Raw genomic sequence first — 24,665 nt, forward strand, 5'->3', positions numbered from 1 at the left:
AGAAGCTGAGTGACATAGTGGGTTTAAATAGGGAGTGGGCGGAGTTCACTGCTGCCTCATGTACCGGTGCATGCAAATTTCAGAAGGCAAGGTGCAGTAACCCTGCACGCACACACACACACAAGCACACACATTGTGTTTGAGGCAACTACAAGGTTATATATATATATGTATATATATATATATATTATATATATCAGATTTGTGTGAATGCAATGAATCTCTAGCAGAGTGAATTCTTTTGCCACTACTTTTAAATGATGTTGTATTATTTTATCTGTTGTATTGATTTTAGATTTTGTGTGATATCATCTTTGATTTTTAAATGATATTGTTTTACTTAGCTTCTTGTTTTTTGTTGCTTGGTTTGTTTGTCCTTTTTGTAAAGCACTTTGAAACCGCTGTTTTGAAATATGCTATATTATCATTACTATTATTGTTATTATCATTATTATTATTATTCATAGGGTAGCATGTTGTTACCTTGGAAGCTTAAAATCCCCCAAAAATCAGATTAAGTTTGGTTAAGCTTACTATAAAACTGAATATTGAGCAACACAACCACTTTAAAGCCCTAATCCTATTACAGTAATATTGTAGTGACACCCTAACCCTAACCCTAACCCCCTAACCCTAAGCCTAATAACGCTAAGTTTGGTTTAGTTTAGTTTGGTTTGGTTTAGTTTAGTTTATGCAACATAAATACAAAATGTAAAGATACATGTGGGCTTTGGTACAAACCAGTAATGGCTTATATGAAACCTACACCCAAATATAACAAAAAAGATAATACTAAACAAACAAAAACTGCTATACAGGTTATATGTTAGTATATAAAGAGAAAACTGGACATGGACCCCCCTTTAAGGTGTGTGTGCTGCTTCAACTCCACCTTTTTGCTGTTGTATATTAGAGGTACGTGACATTTTGGTCAGACAAATGTCTGTATTTTAGCTTCACTGTTATTACGTTTGTCAGTTTACTTGCTAGCTTTAAGTTATCGTGCAATATACTAACATATTGCTGTTGTTTAATTTGTGAAGGGGCTCTATTTATGTATAAAATCCCAAATTCAATGCGTGACTCGGCTAGTTACATCCATACGCATATCACCAACAGCTTACAGGGAACCTCTCACTGTTAATTCAGTAATTATCATGAATTTCTTGATAAAGTCAAGAATACTTAGGAAAACAGAAGATATTTTCATGAATTTCTCGAGCATTCTCTCTTCCGGGGCCAAACCCTCTTCATATCTCTTATCATCGCTGTCAGTCGGTGTGTTTAACATAGATAGAAAGTGACACGGGAACCACAGAGTCCTCAGAACTTTGCTGTCGAGTTACGCCTACTGTCTCATCGTGAAGCTTCACGGGTACATTTCCTGTGCCCCCAGTTCCTCAGAAGCTCCTGGTGCTGGGGAACTCACCGTGGCTTGTCAGGTCGCTGTAAAACAAAAAGGTGCAGAACTTGTCCTAAAAGTCGTTTCCATTGCTTGGTTACTAAACTTACGCAATCGCTTTCAGATGTGTTGTAAATCTGTTATAACAGACGAAGGGCAGATGTCACAAGTCTAAACAAGTATCTTACAACGCTGTGTAATGACTCAGAAGAATCAGCTTAGTTCCCCCCATTAGTAAGAGTTTTTGTACTGGTTCCAAGTTTCCCTCCTCCCTTTCTTATTTAACCGACGGATGCAGCGGTACACCGGTAATACCTGCACCTGGTGTCAACTCAGATGCAGTTAAGCAACATTCATTTCCATGAAAGCGGACCAAATGGGTTGTCAGCAGTTGAGTGGAAGAGTCCTTCCTGGTATTTGAAAGAGAAACAACAACAACACAGTCTCAACATGAGGAATTTTAGGGATGTAATGTTTGTTATTTGTGTCTTTGCTGATGCAAAATTCATCTCAGGCTTGTGACGTCTTCATCTAAATAAACATCAGTTCACAGAAAACTGCACATGTACGATATGTAAAGACACGGTTTTGTTATTAAGATAGAAAAAAAAGTCACAAAGCTATGTTTCCAATTTTCTGAGAAATAGATGCATTTAGTCCTTAAGCTATTTCTGGAAAGACTCTTCAAACATCTGGATACAAAAAATATTTGTCTGTTGTACTTTAAAAGATGTTGAACTTTGCTCTTATAAACACAAGCAAAATATGCTTGTGATTTTGAATAGAAATATAAAGTGTTTGGAAAGTAAGACAAAAAAAAAACAGTATCACTACTAAGTATAAGTTTTGCTCATGTTAGTTTCCAGCTACTATCATTGATTGGGATAATACAGTGACCTTTTTATTAGTTATATTGATATATGTTCTTCTTCCAAAAGGATACATTTTCCATACAACTGAAAAATTGTCAAATCCACCTATGTTGATTTTTCGGGGGAAAATGTATTGCTTGAGTCTGTGATTCAAATGTAAAGATAATACAAGAGATATAATCTAAGACTCAATCAAACTGCGAATTTGATAAATGTGGCTTTAAGATATTTGAAAGAAATTCTGTTAAAGCAGCTATTCTTCTTGTCAACCACCAAAGTCTTAATTGTTGTGTAATATTGAACAATTACTATTATTATATAATATTGAAATCAGAAAATGGCCCTTGGATCTAAACTATCAGCAGTAAGTATCATATTTTCCTTCAGTCAAACACTAACCTAGAAGAAATCCATCAAAACAAAAGCCCAAAGCCCAGTTTCTTCACTACTGGTTGCGTGTCAAGCCAAAGAGGTAGAGCAAAAAAAAAAAAAAGCGATTAATTTCCTGGAAAGCGGTAAAAGTTTCAAATCAATGATAAGTAACAGTGAGAACATGCTAGAAGTCATTTGTACATCACAATTTGGGCTGCACAGTTACTGCCAACTCAGGATTTAAGCCCTAATGTGCTTTGTGATCCCGGCCTTTTGTTTAATGTGAAGCGCTGCGTGAGCGATATTCACTCAGACAGATTTGTTACCGACTGTTGCCAACTTCTCACCCTCACTGATATCGTCTTACAGCTCAGCTCTGCTCGGGCCTTTCTTTGATCCTCTATCAGCTTCAAATGTAGTTTTCCACAGGTTATTATTCCATCAGAGTGAATGCTCCATCGTGACCTTGGAGAAAAACACCAATGCAGGTCTGGATGCGATAAAAACATCCTCTAGTCTTTGGCTTAATAGAGAAAGTTAAACCAATTCTCAGCCTTTATTTTTGTGTTCTTATAAATTAAACCTTCTGCAGCAGAATGTGGTTCGGACCTTTGACCTTCTCCATAGGTTTAGCATTGATTCAGTCATATTGTATATTTTCATGTTTATTCTTGACCTTAACCCACAATCTGCGGTGGGACCTGTTGATTTGGCAGCGATGGCACAACGCAAACAGCTGATAAGAACTCATTTGTCACTCGGACTGGGCCGTGGAAACAGGTCACTTCCTCACCGATTCTGACCCGTTTATGTAAGAGTTCTCTTTGGCCTGTGACAGCAGCCGGTGAATCTGGCTCCGACACACAGGCTTCCCGCCCGGTTTGATCTCTCAGTCGTGGACTGGCCTTACTTTTGTTGCAGCCGGCAATTAGCGAACACGAGTCCGTCCTCTGTGGAGCCGCGCAGGACGTCCTTAAAAAGAGCCACCGTCTGTCAGGCTTTGAAAGTCGTCCGCAAGGGAAAAGTTGGGACGTAGTCAACAGATCAAAGAGCAGAGGGACCTTCGCTTGATTGTGTGGTGTTCTCTGTCATCTTTTGAATGGGTGAGACTGGGCCACTGCCTTCTTTAAAGGTTGTGTAAATACAAATAACCAGTGTTGTCTTGGTGGGCGGGACCGAGGCAGACACTGACCTTAAGTGAACTGTCTCATGCTTTAAACTCACTTTAATCAAACATTCTGTCGTATTTTGGTGTGGATGTAGCTCGTCAAGTTCACTCTCCTGATTGATGAGCTGCCGGACTGGTGTGAACATCTGATCAGCCTTAACAAGCCAGTTGCAAGAAGAAGGCATTGTTCTTTATTTTTCTTATTGTTAACACATCCCTGCTCGAGTAGTAGGTGGTTAGCAGAATTCAGAAAGAAGGGAAAGTAATATAAACAAAACAGGAGTGAAAGTTGGTTTTACTTTCACATCCACCACTGGAGGTGAGAAAAGGAAATAAGTTTGAAGCAGAACTTGTAACATTTCTGATGAAACAGGTGTTCATAGCAAAAACCCCTTCAACCAAAACAACTTAACCCCATGTCTAACTACCAGCTTTTTCTAGATCATTCCACTGCAGCTCAGGGTCTCCACAACACCACAGTTTGCCTAAACTTGATTAGTTGAAATCTCCCAGAAAGACAAGTTAAAACTTTTTTTGATTTTGATTTTTACAATATAGGTGAACTAACCCTTTAACTTTGTAGTAAACACGTCGGTGAGTGATCACATCTGTGTTGGGGCATTGCTGTGAAAAGGCCCATAAACAGCAGGTGATGCTGGTGGCTCTGACCCAAGGTGTCCTGGGATACCAAACAAATGAATCATATGATCTGAAGTGGCTGAGTTGGGGGATTTCATGTACAAACACGCTACACGTGCAGGTTCGAAGCAGAACTTCTGTCTCCTCTGGGAGACGGTCTGGTTCCTCCTGTTTGTGAGAAAATAGCCGCTCATACACTGACATATCCAAACAACAGCTTGTGAGCATGTTTTTTAACTTTCTGGCAGAACCTGATCTGGCTGAAATTTTTATATTTTCTCAGCTCTCCAACTAAGCAGAGATACTACAGTGTTACATCCACTGTATCCTGCTTTTCTTAGTTTTCAACCAATATCATTTGTGTAGTTGTTAATCCAAAACCGCCCACACCTTAGGAAACACCCATCTGTTTGCTCCTGCCTCATTGTGCAAATAACAGCCAGAGATAACTGACATACACATGTGGCTGTGATGTTTCTATTAAAATAGGTATTGTGTTTTGCTTTATGGGTATTTTTGAAGAGACCTAAAACCAACCTTTTTCTATCACTTAGTCAGGTTTAGTCCATCACGAGCCACAGTATGGTAGTCTAATGATTGCTGCCCCCTAGTGAACCTCATGACACATCAGCAGAACACACTGCACACAAGCCGATGCTGAGAATGAGTCTGTTGTGATGCATCCCATCAGTTTCCCTTAACCTCCCACATGAAAATATATTTTACCAGTGCGTGTACATCAAAAAAAGATATTGGCCACTGTCTTCAATTTTAGAATAATTGTTGCTCAGCCATCCCCACGAATCCCTCTCAATTTGGAGACATTTTCTCACTGCAGTTTGTTGTTGTCTCCCTGTCCGAGCGCTCTCAGTCAAGTTTGTTTGGAATGGCTGCTTACCAGTGCTGTACTGTGTGGGAGGAGGATGCTAACAGGACAGTGTCCTGCCAGTTCTGCGGAGAAGAGAGGGATTGGATTTCAGTGTGGGAAAAATGATGGGGAAGGATCGAGGTGGCTGATAACAGCAGGGCTCCAAGAAATCAAAGCACGTAATGAGGGAAACAGGGCAACAGAAATGATAAGACAGACAGGTACACAAAGCCAGGTATGAAGAAATGGTTTTCCCAGTTTGATAAGGAAGAACTTGCCTGGCCTGCACACGGCTGTGACCTCAGCCCCATTCAACACCCTTTGGATGAACTGGAACGTTGACCTCTCGTCAGGATTTATTGCAGCTGAATGTGGACAACTGTGTAGCTGCAGCCAGGTTCCAGCATCTGGAGATATGTCAACACATTAATTCCTGTAGGTAGGGAAGTTATTTGACAACCACCCGGTGTCATTGCAGGTGTCCAAACACTTTTGGCTATCTATTGGGATTCAGTGCTTTGCTTAAGGACACTTCAGCAGAGTGGACGCATGTCAACACAGGGTTAAGACAAATAACACCAACTCAAGAACACAGATACCAGTGATTAACATATCATGTGTTCATCAGAGTGTGTACGTTAACATTGTTCATGTCCTGTGTTGCACCCAAGCATTTATATCAGAAAAGGTGTCAGTTTGCACACCACCCCTACTTCCCTCCTGTCTGTGAGTCCTGTATTACATAATGGTCCCCAGATAGGTCACATACATCATTGGATACTTCTTTATTGTGGTAACAACATCTCACTGAGATGTTTCTAGATCAAAGCTTCTCATAAACCTGCTCTGTTTGCACGATTACATATCTGATGTAAACATGATTATATGTATATAACATGTTCATGCAGTTTGGTGGATGTTGAATCATACGTTCCCATGTTGATTTGTCTGGAAAACCCTTTCCCTTTATTTATTTACTTTTTACTCCAGTGGAGTTTGCATGTTCTCCCTGTGTGTGTTTTCCTCCGGGCTTCCTCCCACAGTCCAAAGATGTGCAGATTGGGGTTCAGGCTAAATAAAGACTCTAAATTGACCATAGGTATGTGAATGGTTGAATGTCCCTGTATCATGGTCCTGCAATATGCTGGCTACCTGTCCAGGGTATGCCCCGCCTCTCGCCCAATGTCAACCGGGATTGGCAGCAGCCCTCTGCAAGAGGATAGATGGTATAGATAATGGATGGATGGATTTTCATCTCACTGTAAAATAAACCTTTTCTCAGTTGACACTTCAAGGTTTTGATGCAAAAGCCTGCATTTGTCGGTAGGTGGCATGCTGTCCTGTTTCATGTCGCTTCTTGTGGTTGTCACTACTATGTGATCCTTCTCTACGTGTGCCACAGCTGCTCTTCATGTTAGTCTTTTAGCTCCCACAGGTCAACCAATATTGACACCAGTAAAGCAAATGAAATTAATTTTAATGAGCCATACTAATTACCACTTGGGGCCACTATTCAGCAAATATTGCATACCCTCGCTTTACTGTAAATGCTTGTTGTGGTGTAAATGACGGCGATGACTATGCAGGGAGGTTGCAAAGATATAGTCATGATTTAGCTACACTATGGGGTGTGTAGTTTTTGGAGCTTCACCAACACAACAGCCTCAACTGCTTCAGTTTTAATCACCTCTCTTTAATCTGTCTGTCCTTCAACTTTTATGAAAGTGAATCACTTCAGAGCTGGAGTACCCTCGACAAATTTATTTTTTTTCGGCTTAAACTTGCATTGCAATAGACATGTTATGATTTCACGCCACAGGAGACAAAACAAATACTTTTCTATCTGCGATCATCTTCCGCGATTGTTACCGGTGAAAACACTAGAGCTACAAGTCCAGATTTACAACTGTTTACTGTACACAGTCTTTTGCTACACTGTGTTTACTTGTGTGAAAACAGATGGGTTCCGATTACAACAGAGAGGAGACAGTGTATTTGTCTATGATTTATCAGTCATCACAAAAAACAGTTCAGCTACCTGCACCAGAGAAACCCAGTGTAGTGACAGTGTAAAGTGAAAACATCTCTGAAGACATCTGCTTGTCTCAGCTCAGGGGAATTTAAACTTATGGCTCCAATGAATGTTTAATGAAGCGTTTTCATGTACCATGCTTCACTTGAGCTGAGGGGAAATGATCTGCTGCAATGGCCCAATGAAAAGCAATGATGTGCATGAGGCCTTCAAACCACTTCCTGTCTTTTGGTTAGTCTACAGGAAGTCACATGGCTGTTGCATCCTGCATTGACTGGCTTTGAGCTCTGATTAGAATAAACCAGCGAATTACAGAGAATCAGAGACAGGACAGGTGCATATCCTGCTCTCTTCTTCTGCTTTGTTCATATCAAATGTGACAAAAAAGAAAAATACATATGATGATGACGTAATATTCAAATAGCTAAACTGCAACATATTCATAATATAATACCTATAAAAGTGAATGTGGCTCTTAGGTCATCTTACACACTTACCTCAAATCAAGTCAAGACAAGTAAAGTTTTTGTATAAAGTACAATTAAAACAACACGTTAAGGACACTCAAAACCATGAGAAAACAAAAGTTTAACCTTAAATATGTCTTGCCTGGTGGACTGTTTCAAAGCTTGGAACATCTTCAGTGAATGCTTGAAGAATCATGACACTATTATATGAATAATCCAGCTAAATCATTCCTCTGGAGTCTAGTGAGTTCAGAAGTTTTAAAATATGCATTTTATTATCATTAACATTATTATTAGCCTACAGTGGTTTTCACTTTGCCTTTGTCCATCATCTGTGAATTGGAAATATCTAATTTACACAGTCAGGAAAAGGACATTTATTTATATCTTTATATTTTACTTTTGTTTCATGCAGAGAACCTAATACTCATATGTTTAAGACATTAAAATTGTAAAAGAAAAAGAACATTTTACAACTCAACCTCAAACTAAATATTTTACCTTTTTACCCAAACTTAAAAAATAAAGTTATCTACACTCAATAGAGTGCATAGGCCGAACAGTCTCTTTTTATTTAATCCAAAATTCACACACTCATAGATAACAGGGGCCTAAATATGTCAATTTATTGGGTTCCTCCTTAGTGCATCCTTAGTTTTTGTACAGTCCTGCTTAGAGACAAACAGACACTGCAATGAAAATATGACCTCCTTGGCAGAGGTAGAACATTAGAAGTGTGTGTCCTGGTCATAGCTCAGCTGTTGCAGTGTGGAGCATCTCTCCAGGCCAAGCTTTGGCTCCGTCTGGCATTTGGTCTAAAGTTGTTTGGTGAGTTCATTGAAAGTCAACACTGGAGCTGAGGGTGTCAGATGAGTCAACAGACATGAGTCGTGTGCAACTCTTCCTCTTGCTGCCCTCAGTTTCCACTACCAGCCTCTGCTTGCATCAGTTTTATGGTTTGGCTTTATTTAAAACAGGACGTGGTGAGTTGACCTTAGAGGACAGTCCCAACATTCATGCCTTATGAGGACTCTTGTTATCTTATATTCTATAGAGAGGGGCTACCTGTATCCCTAGTTTCAGGCTTTGTGCCTAAGCTGTATTGCTTCTGCTTTATATTAGCTGCTTTGCAGATATGAGAGTGGTGTTAATCTTTGTAACCCATTCTGAGAAAGAGAGTAAGCGTACTTCTCTTTCCCATGATACTGGCTTCACTTTAAGCTAGCTGCACAAAATATGCTCTCAGTAAATGGTGTTGCATATCCTTCAGCATCTTCAAATAAATATGACAGGTCGAAAAAATTCTAAATATCTTTTTTGCATTGTCTCATATCTAAAAGAGGAACAGAAAAACCACACTAGACACAAAAAATTGCACATTTTCACTTCATTTTTTAGTCAAAAGGAAAGTCTTTGATGTCTGAGCACATGGATAGTTGCAGTTTGTCTAGGAGAGACAGTTTCCTTACGGTGATATTCTTGTCCTGTGGGGAGAGTCTGCAAGAGACTGAGCTCCTCCTGTCTTTGTCTCACCTTCTTTCCAATCTGCTGCGTATCTCTGGCAAGTGTAGCTCAAGGTCAGGATGCAAGTAACATCAGCTGTGAGAACCAAAACCACCGGTGACCTCAGTACGACTTCCCCTGAAACGAGCACTCATGAACCGGCTTGAGAGTCGTGTTATCTCCTGTTAACAAAGCTGCGGTTGTCCGAACAGGCGCTGTTTACCAGAGAGCGGCCAGCGCTGTCCTGCAGTCACCCACCCTGGGTCTCAGATAACTGTGGGAGAAAAGTGGGAGACAAGTTGTTTCTGAGTGTTGGCAAAACAAAGCCCTTGAAGAAAAATGTGACATCTCATGCTCGGGATTGTTTTCAACCAGGGAGCGATAAGCACTTTGGGTCAAAGGTCACAGCACAGGAAGTGTTGGACTTCTCTCAAGGCTGTTACACTGCTGACAGCCAAGGACAGGCCGCATGGCTGTTGGCCCTCTGGCCTCTCTCACCTCCCTCTGACACGTTATCTGCACATTCAAATTGACACTGCAACAGCATGACCATGTTTCTGCAGCTGAAGCCTAATCAAAGTAGTCCCACAGACAAAAGTTCAACATTCTTCATATTTATATTTATATTTTCCTCCCTGATACCATTTGCTTTCAAGTACAGGCTGCAGAAAATATGCGAGATAAACGAAGTGAATGTTTTGGGAAATAGCTTGGTTGCAGAAATGAGGATTAAAGCAATAAAAAAAAAAGGGTTTGGTGAAATTGGTCTCGTTGACATTTTGTTCTTCTTGGTCTGGCAAGGAGGTGTAACTGTAACAGTACAATACAACCCAAGACTGACTCTCTTGACGTATACACGTGCATGTGCAGTGTGGTTTTAACACTGACTTGAAAAAAAACGACATGTCCTTTAACATTAGCCAGTACACTTCATTCTTTTGGAAGCACAAACATTAGATTGAGACAATGCAGCTTGTTCTTAATAGATGGTGGTCAGACTTGTAATTGCCCCTCTGATGGTTTGGCCCTTTGCACTGGACAATCCCAGACATGCAGCCCCTGCCTGGATGTACCGAATAATGCATGAGGTTTAAACTGCACCTCAGCAAACTGCCAACTTAGTAGTACCTGTGGGTGAGCAAGTTTTATTTATTTAACACTGTTTTGTTAACTGGCCACGATCATAGGTGTTGCAAGGGTAACAAGATATTTCTACAATATGTCAATAGGACTTTTCTCTTATTTTGGCTTATTCAGTTTGATATATGTTGTAGTTTTACCTCTTTAAGCATCCAAAACAATATCAAAACAAAGCAATATGATCGAGAAGATCAATCTTTGTTTGAACTCTGTGTATGCAACTTGTGACATGGGAAGGTAATTCTACATTTCACCAATTTAAAAGGGCCATAAAGTAGTTAAGTATTATTCATTAACCTGTCCATAATCTTCTCAATTTCCTAAAGCCAATGAGGACACTGTTTCAAATTTCCTTAATTTGCCTAATCAAGATCATACATCCTGGGGTGACCAGGACGTCTAAGGTGAATATCGCATAACCACAACATCCACAGCTCGACTTCCTGCCAGAGTATTCTTGCTGTACATCGCAAACCTCTCTCTCTCTCTCTCTCTCTCTCTCCCTTTGACCGTGTTTCCGGACTGTATCTCCACTGCCGCTGTCAATTACAAGCAAAAATGCTAAAAACTAAAATGGCAGAACCCAAACATGTTCAGCTTAAGATCGTATAAAACAGCAAACTCTCACAATGGAGAAGCTGGAATCAGAATGTTTGGCATATCTCTTTAAAAATGGAAATTAATTGTCAAATACTTAACTTCTGTCCCTTGGTTTCAGCTCAAATATGTCAAATGTCCATTTTTATTTATCAGGTGAGTGGCTAGCTATGCAGTAGCTTTGGTCAAAAATGTTATCGCGATAAAAATGTTCATATCAGCCAATCACGATAATTAGCGCTATAAGGGTCAAATCATTAGTTCTTTCATATTTAAAGACCCTTGCAACCTCAAAGTACTGTATATGCAGTATAGATAAAAGATGAATGGAAGGATGGAAGTTTTAAGACTGATTTTTGCTCCTGAGTCAACACTGAAGAAGCCTGACAATTAGCTGTGGTTTTATAACATTTCATGAATCTGAGGTAGAGCAAAAATAAGTATGTGTTATATGTCCTCACCGATATGTCCAATGTCTATTAAACTTTTGTTATATTGCTTGTGAAGAATAATTATATCGCAACAAGGATTGTTATCTTTTTATCACCTAAACCCAGGTGAGATTTTGGACTTGTGCAGAAAACAGTTAACTCTGTGCATTAATATTAAATATGGTTTGATAATCTGCGGCAGGGCCGTGCTCTCTGGTGATAATCTGGGGCAGAACAAGTCATTCTGGGCCCCATGAATGAAAATCCCCATTTTAAAAAGGAAGCATTCCCACTGGATGTTTGTGGATTCCCTTCAGTTCAAGGCCTGCTGGAATCACCACCGCCGTTCACCCCCTAATCACTGTTTTTGTATACGGTTTCTGGTCAGACTTCTGGTCCCCGGGGCTGGTTGGGCTCCTCGCATGGGACATTCCTGCCGCGCGGCCCCTCCCTAAAGTGCCTCAGTGCGCAGACTCCGGCTCTGCGCTGTCAGGGCAAGGCAGTCTGACAGTATGGCGGCGGGGTGCAGCTGGAAGGATGCTACTGTCGCCCGTGATGCGCCTGTCGCCGGCAGGACGTGAATGGACCTTTGACGGCAGAGAGACAAGAGGATCCAGCGCGAAAGGCCTGTCGCCGTGAGCTCCGAAGATGGCCAGGCTCGCCGACTACTTCTTAGTGGTCGGCTACGACCTCGACAAGCGAGGTGGGTGCTCTTGAGTTAGCCTGCCCCGCTAGCTCGTTAGCCTTAGCCGTGTGTAGCGGTGGAGGCGGGGGGACGGGGCCGGTCGCCGCTCGCCGCTCGCAGCTGACCCGCCGCCGGGATTCACTGTAGGCCGGGGACGCGCAGGCCTCGCGGGATTAGTGCACTTTAATGCTCGCCTGTCAGCTGGTGTCCCGCATTTTTCCGACGGGGGTGGGGGGGGCGTGCTGAATGCTAAAGCTAACCGCAGCCCTTCAATGAGCAGACTTGTTTTAGCTTTAGCAAAACAAACAGTTTGTGTTGACAGCAAAGTGGCTAAGAGCTAACGGGAGCCGGACTCAGGGGAGGAGGAGAGGGGAGGGGAGGAGAGGGGGGTCCTGCTCGCTCCACCGTGACCTTAGCACGGATTTATTCACCCGTTTCAGATTGTGTCTCATTCACGAGTGTTACCGGTGTCTGCATTTGAACCCACTGCTAGTTAGCGAGCTGTCAGCGTTGTGGCTGCAGGCTCCGGAGCTCCTGCTGGGGGACAAGCCAGCACGATGCAGCCCTGCTCGGTTTCCTGCTCGGACGTGATTTTAAAGCCTTTTTAGAAACCGCAAATCTTCGCTTCTCGGCGCAGTCGCGGATTGTTTTCTTTGTACGTGTTCTGTGTGGATTAACCCAGATGGCTTTGCCCCTCCCTGAACCCCCTTGGACCGGGGCTGCGTTCCCTTGTGCAGTTGGGACGGGGTTGGGACCGTTATCTGAGCCCCCTCCTCCTCCTCCCTTCAGCCTGAGCCTTGGCCTAGATCTTTGCAGTATAATGGCCCCGTTTAATCATGAAATATTCACCCTGCCTATCCGAGGGGCGCATGCTGCTTGTAACGTGCTGCAGCCTTTTACTTAGAGTGGGGATTTTACCTATGACTTATTCAGAAGTGGCAAATTGTAACATGACAGGCCCTCTGTGCAGCAGAGTGTCCAGAGAACTGGCTTTTACCTCGATGATGCTGGTGCAGCCTACATCACTTTTCTGATTGCATGGAAGCACTTATTGCCTCTTGTATTTTTCCTCAGAAGGGGCTGCATACAGGATGTTATAACGTGGACACTGCAAACGCGGCAGAAACGCTCCTTCCTGTTCTACCGTGCCTGAATGCAACGCAGAGAAGCACAGGCCTGTAAAAAGCATCTGGGAACCAGACAATAAAGCCACAATGGCTTTAATGGATCAAGGCTCCCATGCCTTGTAAAGCTAAACATTTAAGGCTGATGATGATTGCTAGCGTTGCCCCACTACTGCTGCTGCCACACTGTTTGCAGCCACTTTATTCTGCACTTCTAGGTGGAGGCATTTTGTTGTGTTAAACGTCACCAGTCACTGCTATGAGTTTGCTCCCATCATTTTTGTCATTACCGTCATCATTTGATGCACTGACAATATTAACTTCATTACCATCACAAGTTCCTCCTCCTCATTGGTCAGATCAACATGCTTCTGCTCAGTCTTTGCATTAGATGCTGTCTTTTGCTCCTGTAGTTTTGTGTGGTTCCTCACACATCATCGCAAAGCTCCAAAATGAAATAGAAAGTGATTGTAGTATTGCTTATGCAGACATGTTTCGCCAATTATTAACCAATGTCTGCTACAGTATCAGTAGTGGATGTGAGGGGGGTGGGGCTGAATTTACAGTCTGACACTGGTGATTTCCAAACTTTTGTTTCACACTTTCTTGGTCGTATTTTCACTTTTCCAGCTGCGGTGCTGCTGGCAATGGGAAATGAGAAAACACTCTGCCACAATACTTGGCCACGAATCAAGATCCTCAATCACAAGAATACCAGGAATTCTGCAGCACAGTGGAGTTTCCTCTTGTGTCTAAATATCTCAAGCATCCTGTCTACGTGTGTGTATTTGTGTGCATGTGTGCGACTGTTGTTGCTACTCAGTCAGTGGAATGCTTTGCAAGCATGGGCACTGACAGGTTTTCAGAGCTAATCGCATCGCTGCACATCTGCCTCTCAGAGTGGCGTCACCGAGAGACACCTCGTGGGTGTTGACAACACCTGCTTTTTTTTTGTGATTTTAGATGCAGTTTTGTCTCAGTTTTGTTTTTAAACAGCCACTGATGGAGTCTAAAAGAGATGCACCTGAGGGCAGAGCCTTGAATCTTCCATTCACCCTCTCTCATTGTCTGCTAAGGTATCAGGTTACTCACATTGTGCTTAACCTAGATGCTAAGTTGTACTATTAGTGGATCTTACTTGGAGCCAAAATGGCTGCTGGTGGGATGCAAAGAGTCCATAGTTGCTGGGGTGTGGTCCTCCGAGCAAGGGTCTCTTGAGAAACACAGCATGACCCCATGTTTTGACAGGGGTGCCTTCACTGCACCGAGGGTCTGGCAGCCAATTAGATACACAGTGTGAGGCCCAAACAGGAAATAGAGGAGGGGTCCTTCAAGAGACTTTTTGGACTGTTCAGTGCGAGAATCCAGATTGCTCCCATGTGCGTGTGTGAAAAACCAGGAAAGGGGCTTGTTTGGCCTGTGTGTCTGTCTGTGCGAGGCGGCCTCATTCAAGACAGTGAAGAGACACACACAGACGCTCGCATACAGGCCCCATTGTAGCTCCATCTGTGAGCCTTTGGCGCTGCAGTTTGAGGGTGTTGGTCATCGCTGTGGCTGACTCTAAACAGAATGCAGGGCGGTTGTTTTCAGGCTGGAGTGACAGTTCTGGCATACGCAGCCTCCACCGAAGCCCGGCCTCCCCTAGACACACAAAACACACATATACACCCCGACAGCTTGCAGTCAAGCTGGGACCATTCACAACATTAGAAGCCAGTGAGGAGACAAAGAGGTGCTCACAGGGCAGACAGAGCACGCCCGGAGGCTTTTGTGTTTACAAAACTCAGGTTGTCTGGTGCTGTTATAAAGTGTTGTCATGGTTGGAAAGTTGTGACATTGCGATTTGCTTCTAATGTGTAGGCCTTAAGGGTGATAATGTAGTAAATACGAAGTCTGAAAGCAGTGTGCTGTGTCTGACCGGGACAGTGTAGTGATTGTGTTCTCAGTCGGGTTGTCAATTCATAATAGTTTTAATATTCCACTTCTGGCACCAGTTTTATTTTCCTGCGTCAGTTCGAGTGACAATATTAAACAGCCTTTATCATTTGAAAGCTCTGACACGTCCAAAAATTACACGATCAAAATCAGTTTTGTTCTGTGAAGTATCCATGTTTTGTCTAGGCTGGTCGGGGTGTTGCTGTTAAAATTTCTGAACGATCTTCCATGTTTGTTTGTTTGTTTGTTTGTTTGTTTGTTTGTGTTGCCTTTTTGCAAATGTCCTGCTTGAGTGTGTGCTGTGTTCAGTAATAAAGCTTTGTCCAAGTGCTGAAAAATTTTGCTGTAAAGAGTGATTTGCAGCACAATAAATTGTATGCAGTATATATGTTGTCATTTACACACTCCTATTCTGTAGTGTTTAAGATGGGGATATTTGTTATTGTGGCAAAGCCATGAGTAATTCATGTGGTAGTCACAGGTGCATTTCCTGCTGAGAGTGTGAATCCAAGGGAAGATCTAAAGCCAGCTTCTGTACATAGAGCTCAGTGGGTTAATAGAGTCCTCTCGTGCTGAAAGCCAGATGAAGTAAGTGACTGAGCATGAGGAGAGAGGAGTGTGTGTGATGCTGCCAGCGGTGCCTGCCTGTGGGCAGCCACTTCCTCCATCCTTCCAGAGCTGGGCTGCAGTCTTTCAGGCCCTCCAGAAATAGCCCTCACAATCTGCCTTTCATAGAGGCACAGAGTGACGCTCGGTCATGGCAGTGCACTGACGCTTGTGTGTTGGCGTGACCCGCTCTCCGCCTGCCACTCAGATGGCTGCCTGAATGTTTGTGGCTGTCTCTCTCTGTTTGCCGCGTTACCACGGCAATGACTAGCCCCCCTTCCCTCGTAGGCTGTGGGTTGTGATGAGAATACTGACCAGTACGCTCACACTTTTAGTTTTTGGCACAAATGAATATGCAATAGCTTACATTTTTTTCATTTACATACTTAAGGTTTGCACAAGTTCCAGAGATTTATTTTTATGGAAGCTCTTTGAGCTGGCATTAGCAAGATACCAAAACCCTTCACTAATACAAGTCGAGGAAGTTATTGTAGCATTCAGCTTATAATGCTATATGGCAGTAAAATAATTCTGAAATCAACAAAAACAGGAAACATATTTGCAGCTTTTACAGACAATTGCTTTGGAACTGTGGTCGGGGAGAAACCATCGCACATTTGTTGCAGAAGTCCGTGTGTGTGTGTGTGTGTGTGTTACAGCAGTCTGTCTGCTGTGCTGAATGCTTGTTATTCATGAGGGAGTTGATGGCCCCAGGGCCCCAAACTTGCCCTCATTCCCTCATTCATACTATGCAGATATAGGGGAGTGTGTGCGTGCGTGTGTGTGTCCATGCATAGGGTAGGGATGCACATACATGCTTCTACACACATGCTTTTTCTCCACAGACGGGGCATGTAGATCGCTTCTGTCATCAGCCACTTCTTCTGTCACATACTAAACAGCAAATTGTAATCCGAGGCTGTGTAGGTCGACTTTTCATTTGTTTGTGTGTCGGTTGCTCAGTAAATGTGATCTGCACCCCGGTGGGTGGGGGGGTTGGGTTGGGCAGGCAACAAATGGTTTGGTCATTTGCCCCAGATTGAATCAGTCTGCACATTTAAAGATTAATTACATTCAAATATCATAGATGATCAACAAGGGTGTCTATTAATATAAGTTATTTTTGTGTTGAAGTTAAATAATGGAAACAACATTAAAAATATTCATGTAAACATGGTCTGTAAGTGTGCATGTTTGTGTGTGTGTGTGTGTGAAGGGGGTGTTAGGGATGACCTCCTGCTTAGCGCTTTGATGGCTTCCCTGGAATTCAGAGAATTTCTCTGTCCCCTCTTGTGACAAAGGCTGAGTCAGTGCTGCTCTCAGTCAGCCCGTAGGTGCTCGAGAGAGCAATCATTCAAATCCCCGAGGGGTGATTCCAGCGTGTCCCGAATCGTTTAGATCTGGAGATAAGGGGATGGTAGGATAGTTGTGAGTTGTGTGAGGCTGGTTGGCTGCTGTGGTTTACGAAGATAAGATAAGAAGTCCTTTATTAGTCCCACAATGGGAAAATTTGCAGGGTTACAGCAGCAAGAGTCCAAAAGACATCAGCAAGCAATAAATAACGTGCAATACTTAAGTGTAAGGAAAATAAAAAAATATATAGAAACATATGAATGTAACTAAACTAGTATATACAGTGTAGAGACAGGAAGAACTATATGCAGTACTACATCACTGGAACACCCTGTGTTTGCCATGCTAACTTTTAGGAAGGGGCTATGGGTGCACAGTTGTATTAATGTAAGGGATTTATTTACCTGATAACAGGTTTTTATGCACTTTTCCATTATTAAAAGCGTTTTGCTTCACGTTCATCAAATCAGCATGGAAACATTGACTCATAATAGTCTTTCTTAGAGGATTCAAAGTCGTATTACTACCAATTCTCGTTTCCGGTAATTCTCATGTTCGCAAAATATATGCAGCAGAAACACTGGGGGAGTGACTGGTGGTAGAAGATTAAGTCTCATCATTATTAAAATGGCCTCCAGGTCAAATCTTTCTTTCAGGAAAAAAAAAATCTGCCTCCCAGACGCCCACTGTGCCAGCTCTAATCTTATATGTAGCCTGTGATTGGGTTGAATACACCGATTAAAGGACTGTTACTGGTCCAGACCTAGCTTGATGTTTACACTGTATTTATGGTGCACGTTTGCTGCTCTCCCCTCCCCCCCAGAAATAGGTCTGTGTTATTTAATGGTTATTTAGATTATTGTCAAAGCCCAGGGATTTAGATTGGTGGCACACTCATGGTCGTCAGCTGCTAAAACCAAAATATTATATCATGCTGTTAGTAACATGAAAGGGCCTCTCTAGAGTGTGTTAGTCCATTCTGGGCTACTGTAGAAACATGGCGGTCTCTGTGAAAGAGGACCTGCTCCCAATGTATAAACTGTATAAAGGGCTCATTCTACTGTAATGAAAGCATGAGTCTTAGTATCTGGTAATAACGCATTAATGTAAAGTAATATTACTTTCAACAGATGGCCCTAAATTCTACACACTAACCCTTTAAATCCCATTTTCATAGCATGTTTCACATCTATTGTACTGGTGTACACAGGCAAAAGTACAAAGAAATGTGGAGCTGACTGTAAACCGGAGGGTGTGGGGATTAATGTATTCTACTTGGCCAGTTCCATCAGTGGGGTCATCGCTCCAGAAATCAGACCTAGTTTTATTCCTGCTCTACGTGACGTATGCATGTACCCTATGATGTGTGTGTGTGTGTGTGTGTGTGTATATATGGGCTTTGTGTGTGTGGTTTGGGTTGTGGTAGAATATAGGAGCATTGAGGGTTCATTTGCAACTTAAAATCAATCTGACACATGAATATAGTCGAACTGATGGCAGAGGAAAGACGAGTGTGTGTGTTTAAAATGATTAGAGGGATGTGCAGTGCACTGCTGAGTGAAGACAAAGGTCTGCATGCCAGAAGATAAATTGTGATTGAGCACGCAGCTATCACGTTTCCTGTTGCAGTCTTCTGGTGTAGCGCACGGAAGTCTATTCTGCACTGTGCACTTGAGAAACTGCTTTCAGTTATACTGTGTTTCCTTCAATTTATTGTGTCGGTGGTGGATTACCATATTAATCCAGTTGTATCCTTCTGTTGCTGTTAGCGTGCTTCTCTTAATCCTCCTCAGTTCTTGATGTTTAGGTAAAAACTGTCTGCTTTGCAATTACTGTACGAACAGGCGTAGTTAATGATGCTGCTCTGTGGCATCCTAATGCTACTGCTCCACAATTTAATATTTAATTTACCAACAAATATTTCACCATGCTGCTGACATCCTCTGTATCCCTTAGTCCACTTAAAGCTCCTGTAGAGCCAGAAGACAGCGTCATATTAGTATGAAGGTTGTATGTCTTCCTCCTCGTGTGATTTCCATCCACAGATGAGTCCTAGAGGCTGTCCTTGATTTATGTCTCTCGTACTGTCACTCTTGGATATCAGCCTCAATGGCAGCTTAACATGCCTTGCATATTGTCAAACATGCATACTCAACATACGATCGCTTACAAACGTTTCCTGTCCTTTTCTTGACGTACAACACTTCAGTAAAAGTTGGATATATATTTTTCATTGATTTACACGAATATAGACTAAAAGTATTGCCTTGTGTTGAATTTAATTTGTGCTCATTGGACTATGTTAAAGCCATATTCTGAGAAACATTTTCTACTCAGGATTTTGCTGTGGTTTGTAATGAGACACTTCTATAAAGAGAAATGAGTGAGGGGTAAATGGTGTTTGGTCTGTTACAGACTGAAGCTGAGCTGGTGGTGGGTTATGATGGTCAGCCTCTGTATAAAGTCACTGTGCTGTTCATTGTGACTCACTGTGGGGGATGGGCAGTGACAGTCAACTGGCATCAAGTCATGAGCTTCAAGTCTTGTTTCTGTTGCTAGATTAGCCGCAAAGACAGGACTTTACCTCACTGTTAACATCAGTGTGCTCAGGATGTCATTTTGCAGTAGAATTAAAGAACCTTCCCCCAGCTGACACTTAACTTTGTGAGGTGATAACATTTTAATGTTTGTTCTTGCTACACATGACCGTTTGGTCTCTTGATCACATCAACCTAAAACGGTGATCCTCAGAGTTACATGCAGCCTCTTGACTGGCTGGCTGTGATACTGCTTTAAACCCAATTCATGCTTCTGTTGAAGAGCAATTGTTGCACGTCAGGGTGCGGCTTAGGGTTCTGGGTAGGGTACACGTCTACCCGTAGGCTGCGCAAGAGCTACGGTGTAGATTCGACGCAGAACCCTAAGCCGTACCCTGACGTGCAACAATTGCTTTTCAACATCTGTCAGCTCCAACTCCAACATTATAACACTCGTCATTGTTCTGTAGTAAACAGAGACGCCAGAGAATTTGCAAGTAAGCAGACCGGAAACCGGAAGAAACGCAACACAGTGGCATAGAAACTCTACGGCCACTAGATTTTCGGCTCCATGCCCACTAGCATTTCAGTGGTGTAATTGCAGAGCGGCGCGCACACACACACACACACACAAACACAAAACTATGAATGCTCACAACGGCGTAGGCCCTGTGCGTATTGCTAGTCTGTGTGTGTGTGTGTGTGTGTGTGTGTGTGTGTGTGTGTGTGTGTGTCATCATGGCAAATTTAGCTCCTGGAGACACTTACTGTTGTGGCAACTACAACAGAAGCAACCTGTTGGTGTGTGTTTTTCAACCTAAACATCCTCCTACCTACGTATTATGGTGTTAAATGTGAGTTAAGATGTTGCTGTTTAGGTGGAGAAGTGGACATTGAACTGTGCTCATATCAGTGCATCGTTTTGGGATTTTCTTACGTACCCAGCATCCAACCTAATATACAATGTTTATCCTTTTATTTGCATATCAAGCATGTAGATTGCTCGATGTGCAAATCACTCTCTCTGTGGCTGAGTGTGAACTTTTTTGCCATCATTACCACATGGTTGTTGAACTTGCTCGTTTCAGCTCGGCCTACATTTCATTCTCGATCAATGGAAGTGATGTTGTGTGACTCATGTCCATCATTCAGTGCAGCATATTTAATTTCATTCAATTATATAATGAAATTAAGAATATTCAATGACAGCACAATTTTGGATTCCTGGAATAAATGTCAGTACTGTCAAAATATCTTTTATTGGTCATTGTTGGGAGTTCAAAGTTCACCCAAGTGTTCCACTGAATTTAATCCACTGACTGATTCTATGAAAACAAATTAGATTATTCAAAACATGTTTATTTTTAAAGCTGCTGGTACTGGGCTACTCTTCTTCATCCTGTGATGTATTTCAACCAAAATAATTTCTTTTTTTTGGTTGGCATAACTTTTGTGTTCTGGTTAATTTCATGATATTACTGTCTAAAATACTTGGCATAGTTATATTTCAAAATTACTAATGGCATTTTTTAAATTGACCTCCAGTGAGCTAGGGAAATAAATTGTCCAATTTACTGAAACGCTTTTTATAACCATGCTATGAATGGTGACAAAAGGTCTGTTCAGTGGAAGTCGAGTCCTGGATGGACTTGATTCAGACTCGGTGCTCAGTGACTGGAAACGAACTGACCTGTGGTCGGTGTGCACTGGCAGGTCAGTCCAGTTTGTTCGGTGGCTCAGAATAAACCAGCAGACAACTGCTGAGGCTGAATCAAAGCTGTCATCAATCATCAGTCTGTGGCATTTTGATGCAAATTACATCTGGAGCAACTACTCCTCAAAACCGAAATAATAGTCTCTGGCTATTGTGCAGCTCTCTGAGGCCGTTTCCTCTCCTGAAAAGCCTTTCATTTTTTTGTTGTGGGAGTTCAGCTGGTGGTGGGGGGGCTGGTGTGGAGATTAGTTTTGCAGGAAGGATGTGAATTTACTGAAGAGCTTTTGCCCAAAGAAAATGCCCCACATTGTCTACACGGCGATGACAGTTGCCAGATGAAGTTTTTTTTCCCCCTCAGATCGGTTCCCGAAATGGCTTGGCTCATTTATGCAGGATAACCAGCCTTGCCGTCATCTAACACCAAAGTGAGACAGCTCCAAATGTCAAGTGTTACCTATTGATGTGCTGATGTGCCGACTTCTGTGACATAAAAACCTGATTGTGTTGCCTCTGACCCAGTGAGGGGTCGGCCTGTAGCTGCAGTGCTGCTTCTAATTAGAGTGACTCACATGCTTTCATATTACTCAGTATATTACTCAACAAGGTGTGTGTGTGTGTGTGTGTGTGTGTGTGTGTGTGTGTGTGTGTGTGTGTGTGTGTGTGTGTGTGTGTGTGTGTGTGTGTGTGTGTGTGTGTGTGTGTGTGTGTGTGTGTGTGTGTGTGTGTGTGTGTGTGAGATAGCAAGCTGGGTAGACAGCAGAGAGAGCACTGTCAGGGCGTGTGCAGTAGAGCTTAAATATGATGTCATAACTTTGTGTGTTTCAGCTCTGTGAGTGTCTGATTTTTACCAGTGCAGAGATTGTTGTTGTGAAAAGCAGTGCATGTTTACACTCTGATCCCACTCAACCTGCAGAGCCCTTATGCTGCTTCACATTAAGAGATTAGTAGGGCTGCAGCTATTGAGTAATCGAGTATTCCATTGATTATTCCATCGATGAATTGAGTAATGGATAGAAAAACGACATTTCCCTTATTAATTAAACCCACTAGGTCGCCAGGTCCCTAGATTTACATTACAGACAGCGACTAGATTAGAATAGATAAAATAGAGCACAGTCAATATAGACATGCTTTACCTCGTTAGAACGGGTAGAAGCCCATGACAGCCATTTTCAACCAAACCAAACACAATTCCAACACCAAGCAACTAAATCAGCATGTCGAACAAGCACACAAAGCCGGTTCTGACTATCATGCTACTTCATGCTAACAACACAAGCTATCCGATTAAAGCCCAGACTCCACAGACTCCAATAGAATATATCTTATCTTTCTACAACCAAAACTCACTCAACCAGCAGCCGAAGAAGAGCAAAAAAATATAGCGACATACAAAAAGGATGTCCTGTCTCTGATGTTTTTACATAAGTTTTGTTTTATTCCAACTTTCGTACCGCAGCTGCGGGAAACTGAAAGTGTCTGCTCCGAGCAGCAGAGCAGAGTAGCAGAGTATTATCATATAATGAAAGTTGACTGACAGACCACGGAAGATTTGGGGACGATTTTAAAAAGTTCTGTAAGTTGTTAACTAGTCAACATAGACACAAAACAACACAACACCCACACAGATGTGTCTGCGAGAGATAGAGAGATAGAGAGATAGAGAGATAGAGAGCGAGATAAATTAAACGAAGCCTCACTGCAAAGAATTGAGAAGTGATTGTAATCGAATTATCTGAGTAACATGAGTTTTTGTTGCAGCCTTAGATAAATCTAATTATGTGGTGTAATGGTATCGTTAAACATAATCACACAATTGTAGTATTATATGGCACCTTGGCATCTTGCGGATGGAAGATTTCCAATCAAAAAGGTCACGGAGCTTGTGATGAGTAGAAAAAAGTGTAATGACAAACAAGTTTTTTTGTAGCAGTGAGTTGACATCTACACATGATGCAGCGTCAGGAGACTTTAAACCTCTTTTTGTACATTGATGTAAATCTGCACTCACATATGTGCACATAGACCTGCATAAAAACACACAAGGCTTAGAGCTCTTCTTTACTGACTGCTACAGTCTCTGTTGTAACTGCCTGATGTCGTGTCAGTGTGGTTTGGAAGTCAGCGAACGAGAAGCTGTGGCTTGGTTCGAAAGCAAGAGCATGATACACACACACAATCGCACACACACAGACTGAGGTGCACACTCATTTCCACTGTGACTGCCATCGCTCAGTGTTCACATGACCATTTGGTCTCCTTCCATTCTGTGTCAGAGAGCATCGCTGCTGCTAGTAGTCATCTGTGTGAGGAGTCATCACCGGGCACACATGCGCACACACAGACACACAACCACTTGACGCACATGGTCTCGCATGCTCCCAAGCTTTCATGCTCTTGTCTCGCTCTCTTCTCCATGTCAAGTACATTTTTCGTAACCTTTATCTGACCATGTTTTTATAGTGTGTGAGTGTCTGAGTAGTCGTCTGCTTCAGGTTCAGACTGTGAGCTGTGATGGTAGTTGCTCTGTTATTGTGGCTGTGTGAAGCTGTGAGGTATTTTGTACCTGATTTGTATCTGTGGTAATGGTCTGCATCAAGATAGATCTTCTAAAAACAAAAACTGAAATTATTTTCTTGCCATCAGTGGCAGATTTCTGTGTGTGTATATGTTGTTTTGCCAACACTCAGATTCTGGACTTGACACTGAAGAATTAGATTTTAAAATCAGAATCAAAATCACTAAAATGATGCACGGTTAGAAATATTTACCAAATGCACAGAATAATTGCAAATTGCAGTATGTTTTATTCGAAATGTGTACTTGAGATGCTGTACTAGCAGAAGCAGGTTAATAAAGGCCGCTGTTCTAACTATTGGTAGTAGCTAGATTCTGTAACAATCCTGTTTGCCAGCCGACTGTTGTTTTTTTCTACTCTATCAAAACAAAACTTCATATAACATCTGGAAACATTGTCTGAGCAAGAGTCCGAATTGAATAGTTATCTACTTCGCTAACAAGCCTCTAAAATTATTTGTTCTTAATCACATGCTGCAACCACCAGGAAGCATTGAACCCTGATTCATCGATGGGGAAAAAGCCTGTTCAGTCGTCTCATTGAGTCTTTGGTTGATCGGCCTTGTAGGAACTGAATGCACTAATTGTGATTTGCCTATTGTGTTGCTCACACTGGGAAGACGCAGCTGCTGTTGCACTCCAG

General features: G+C 42.3%; 1 protein-coding gene across 8 annotated transcripts in view; it reads left to right on the top strand.

Moving 5' to 3' along the window:
• Positions 1 to 11,962: 11,962 nt before the first annotated feature.
• The window catches only part of sbf1 (SET binding factor 1), a 54,559-nt gene continuing 41,856 nt past the window's right edge, over positions 11,963 to 24,665 (top strand). For 6 of the 8 annotated variants that reach the window (XM_034578526.1, XM_034578529.1, XM_034578528.1 and 3 more), the window contains exon 1: positions 11,963 to 12,194. In XM_034578526.1, coding sequence (XP_034434417.1) covers positions 12,140 to 12,194 — 55 coding nt within the window. In that variant the 5' untranslated portion in view covers positions 11,963 to 12,139. The remainder of the gene's footprint in view (positions 12,195 to 24,665) is intronic. The other 2 variants (XM_034578531.1, XM_034578534.1) reach the window with 2 other exon arrangements.

Source organism: Hippoglossus hippoglossus, chromosome 23, assembly GCF_009819705.1.
Source record: "Hippoglossus hippoglossus isolate fHipHip1 chromosome 23, fHipHip1.pri, whole genome shotgun sequence".
Classification (NCBI taxonomy): Eukaryota; Metazoa; Chordata; class Actinopteri; order Pleuronectiformes; family Pleuronectidae; genus Hippoglossus; species Hippoglossus hippoglossus.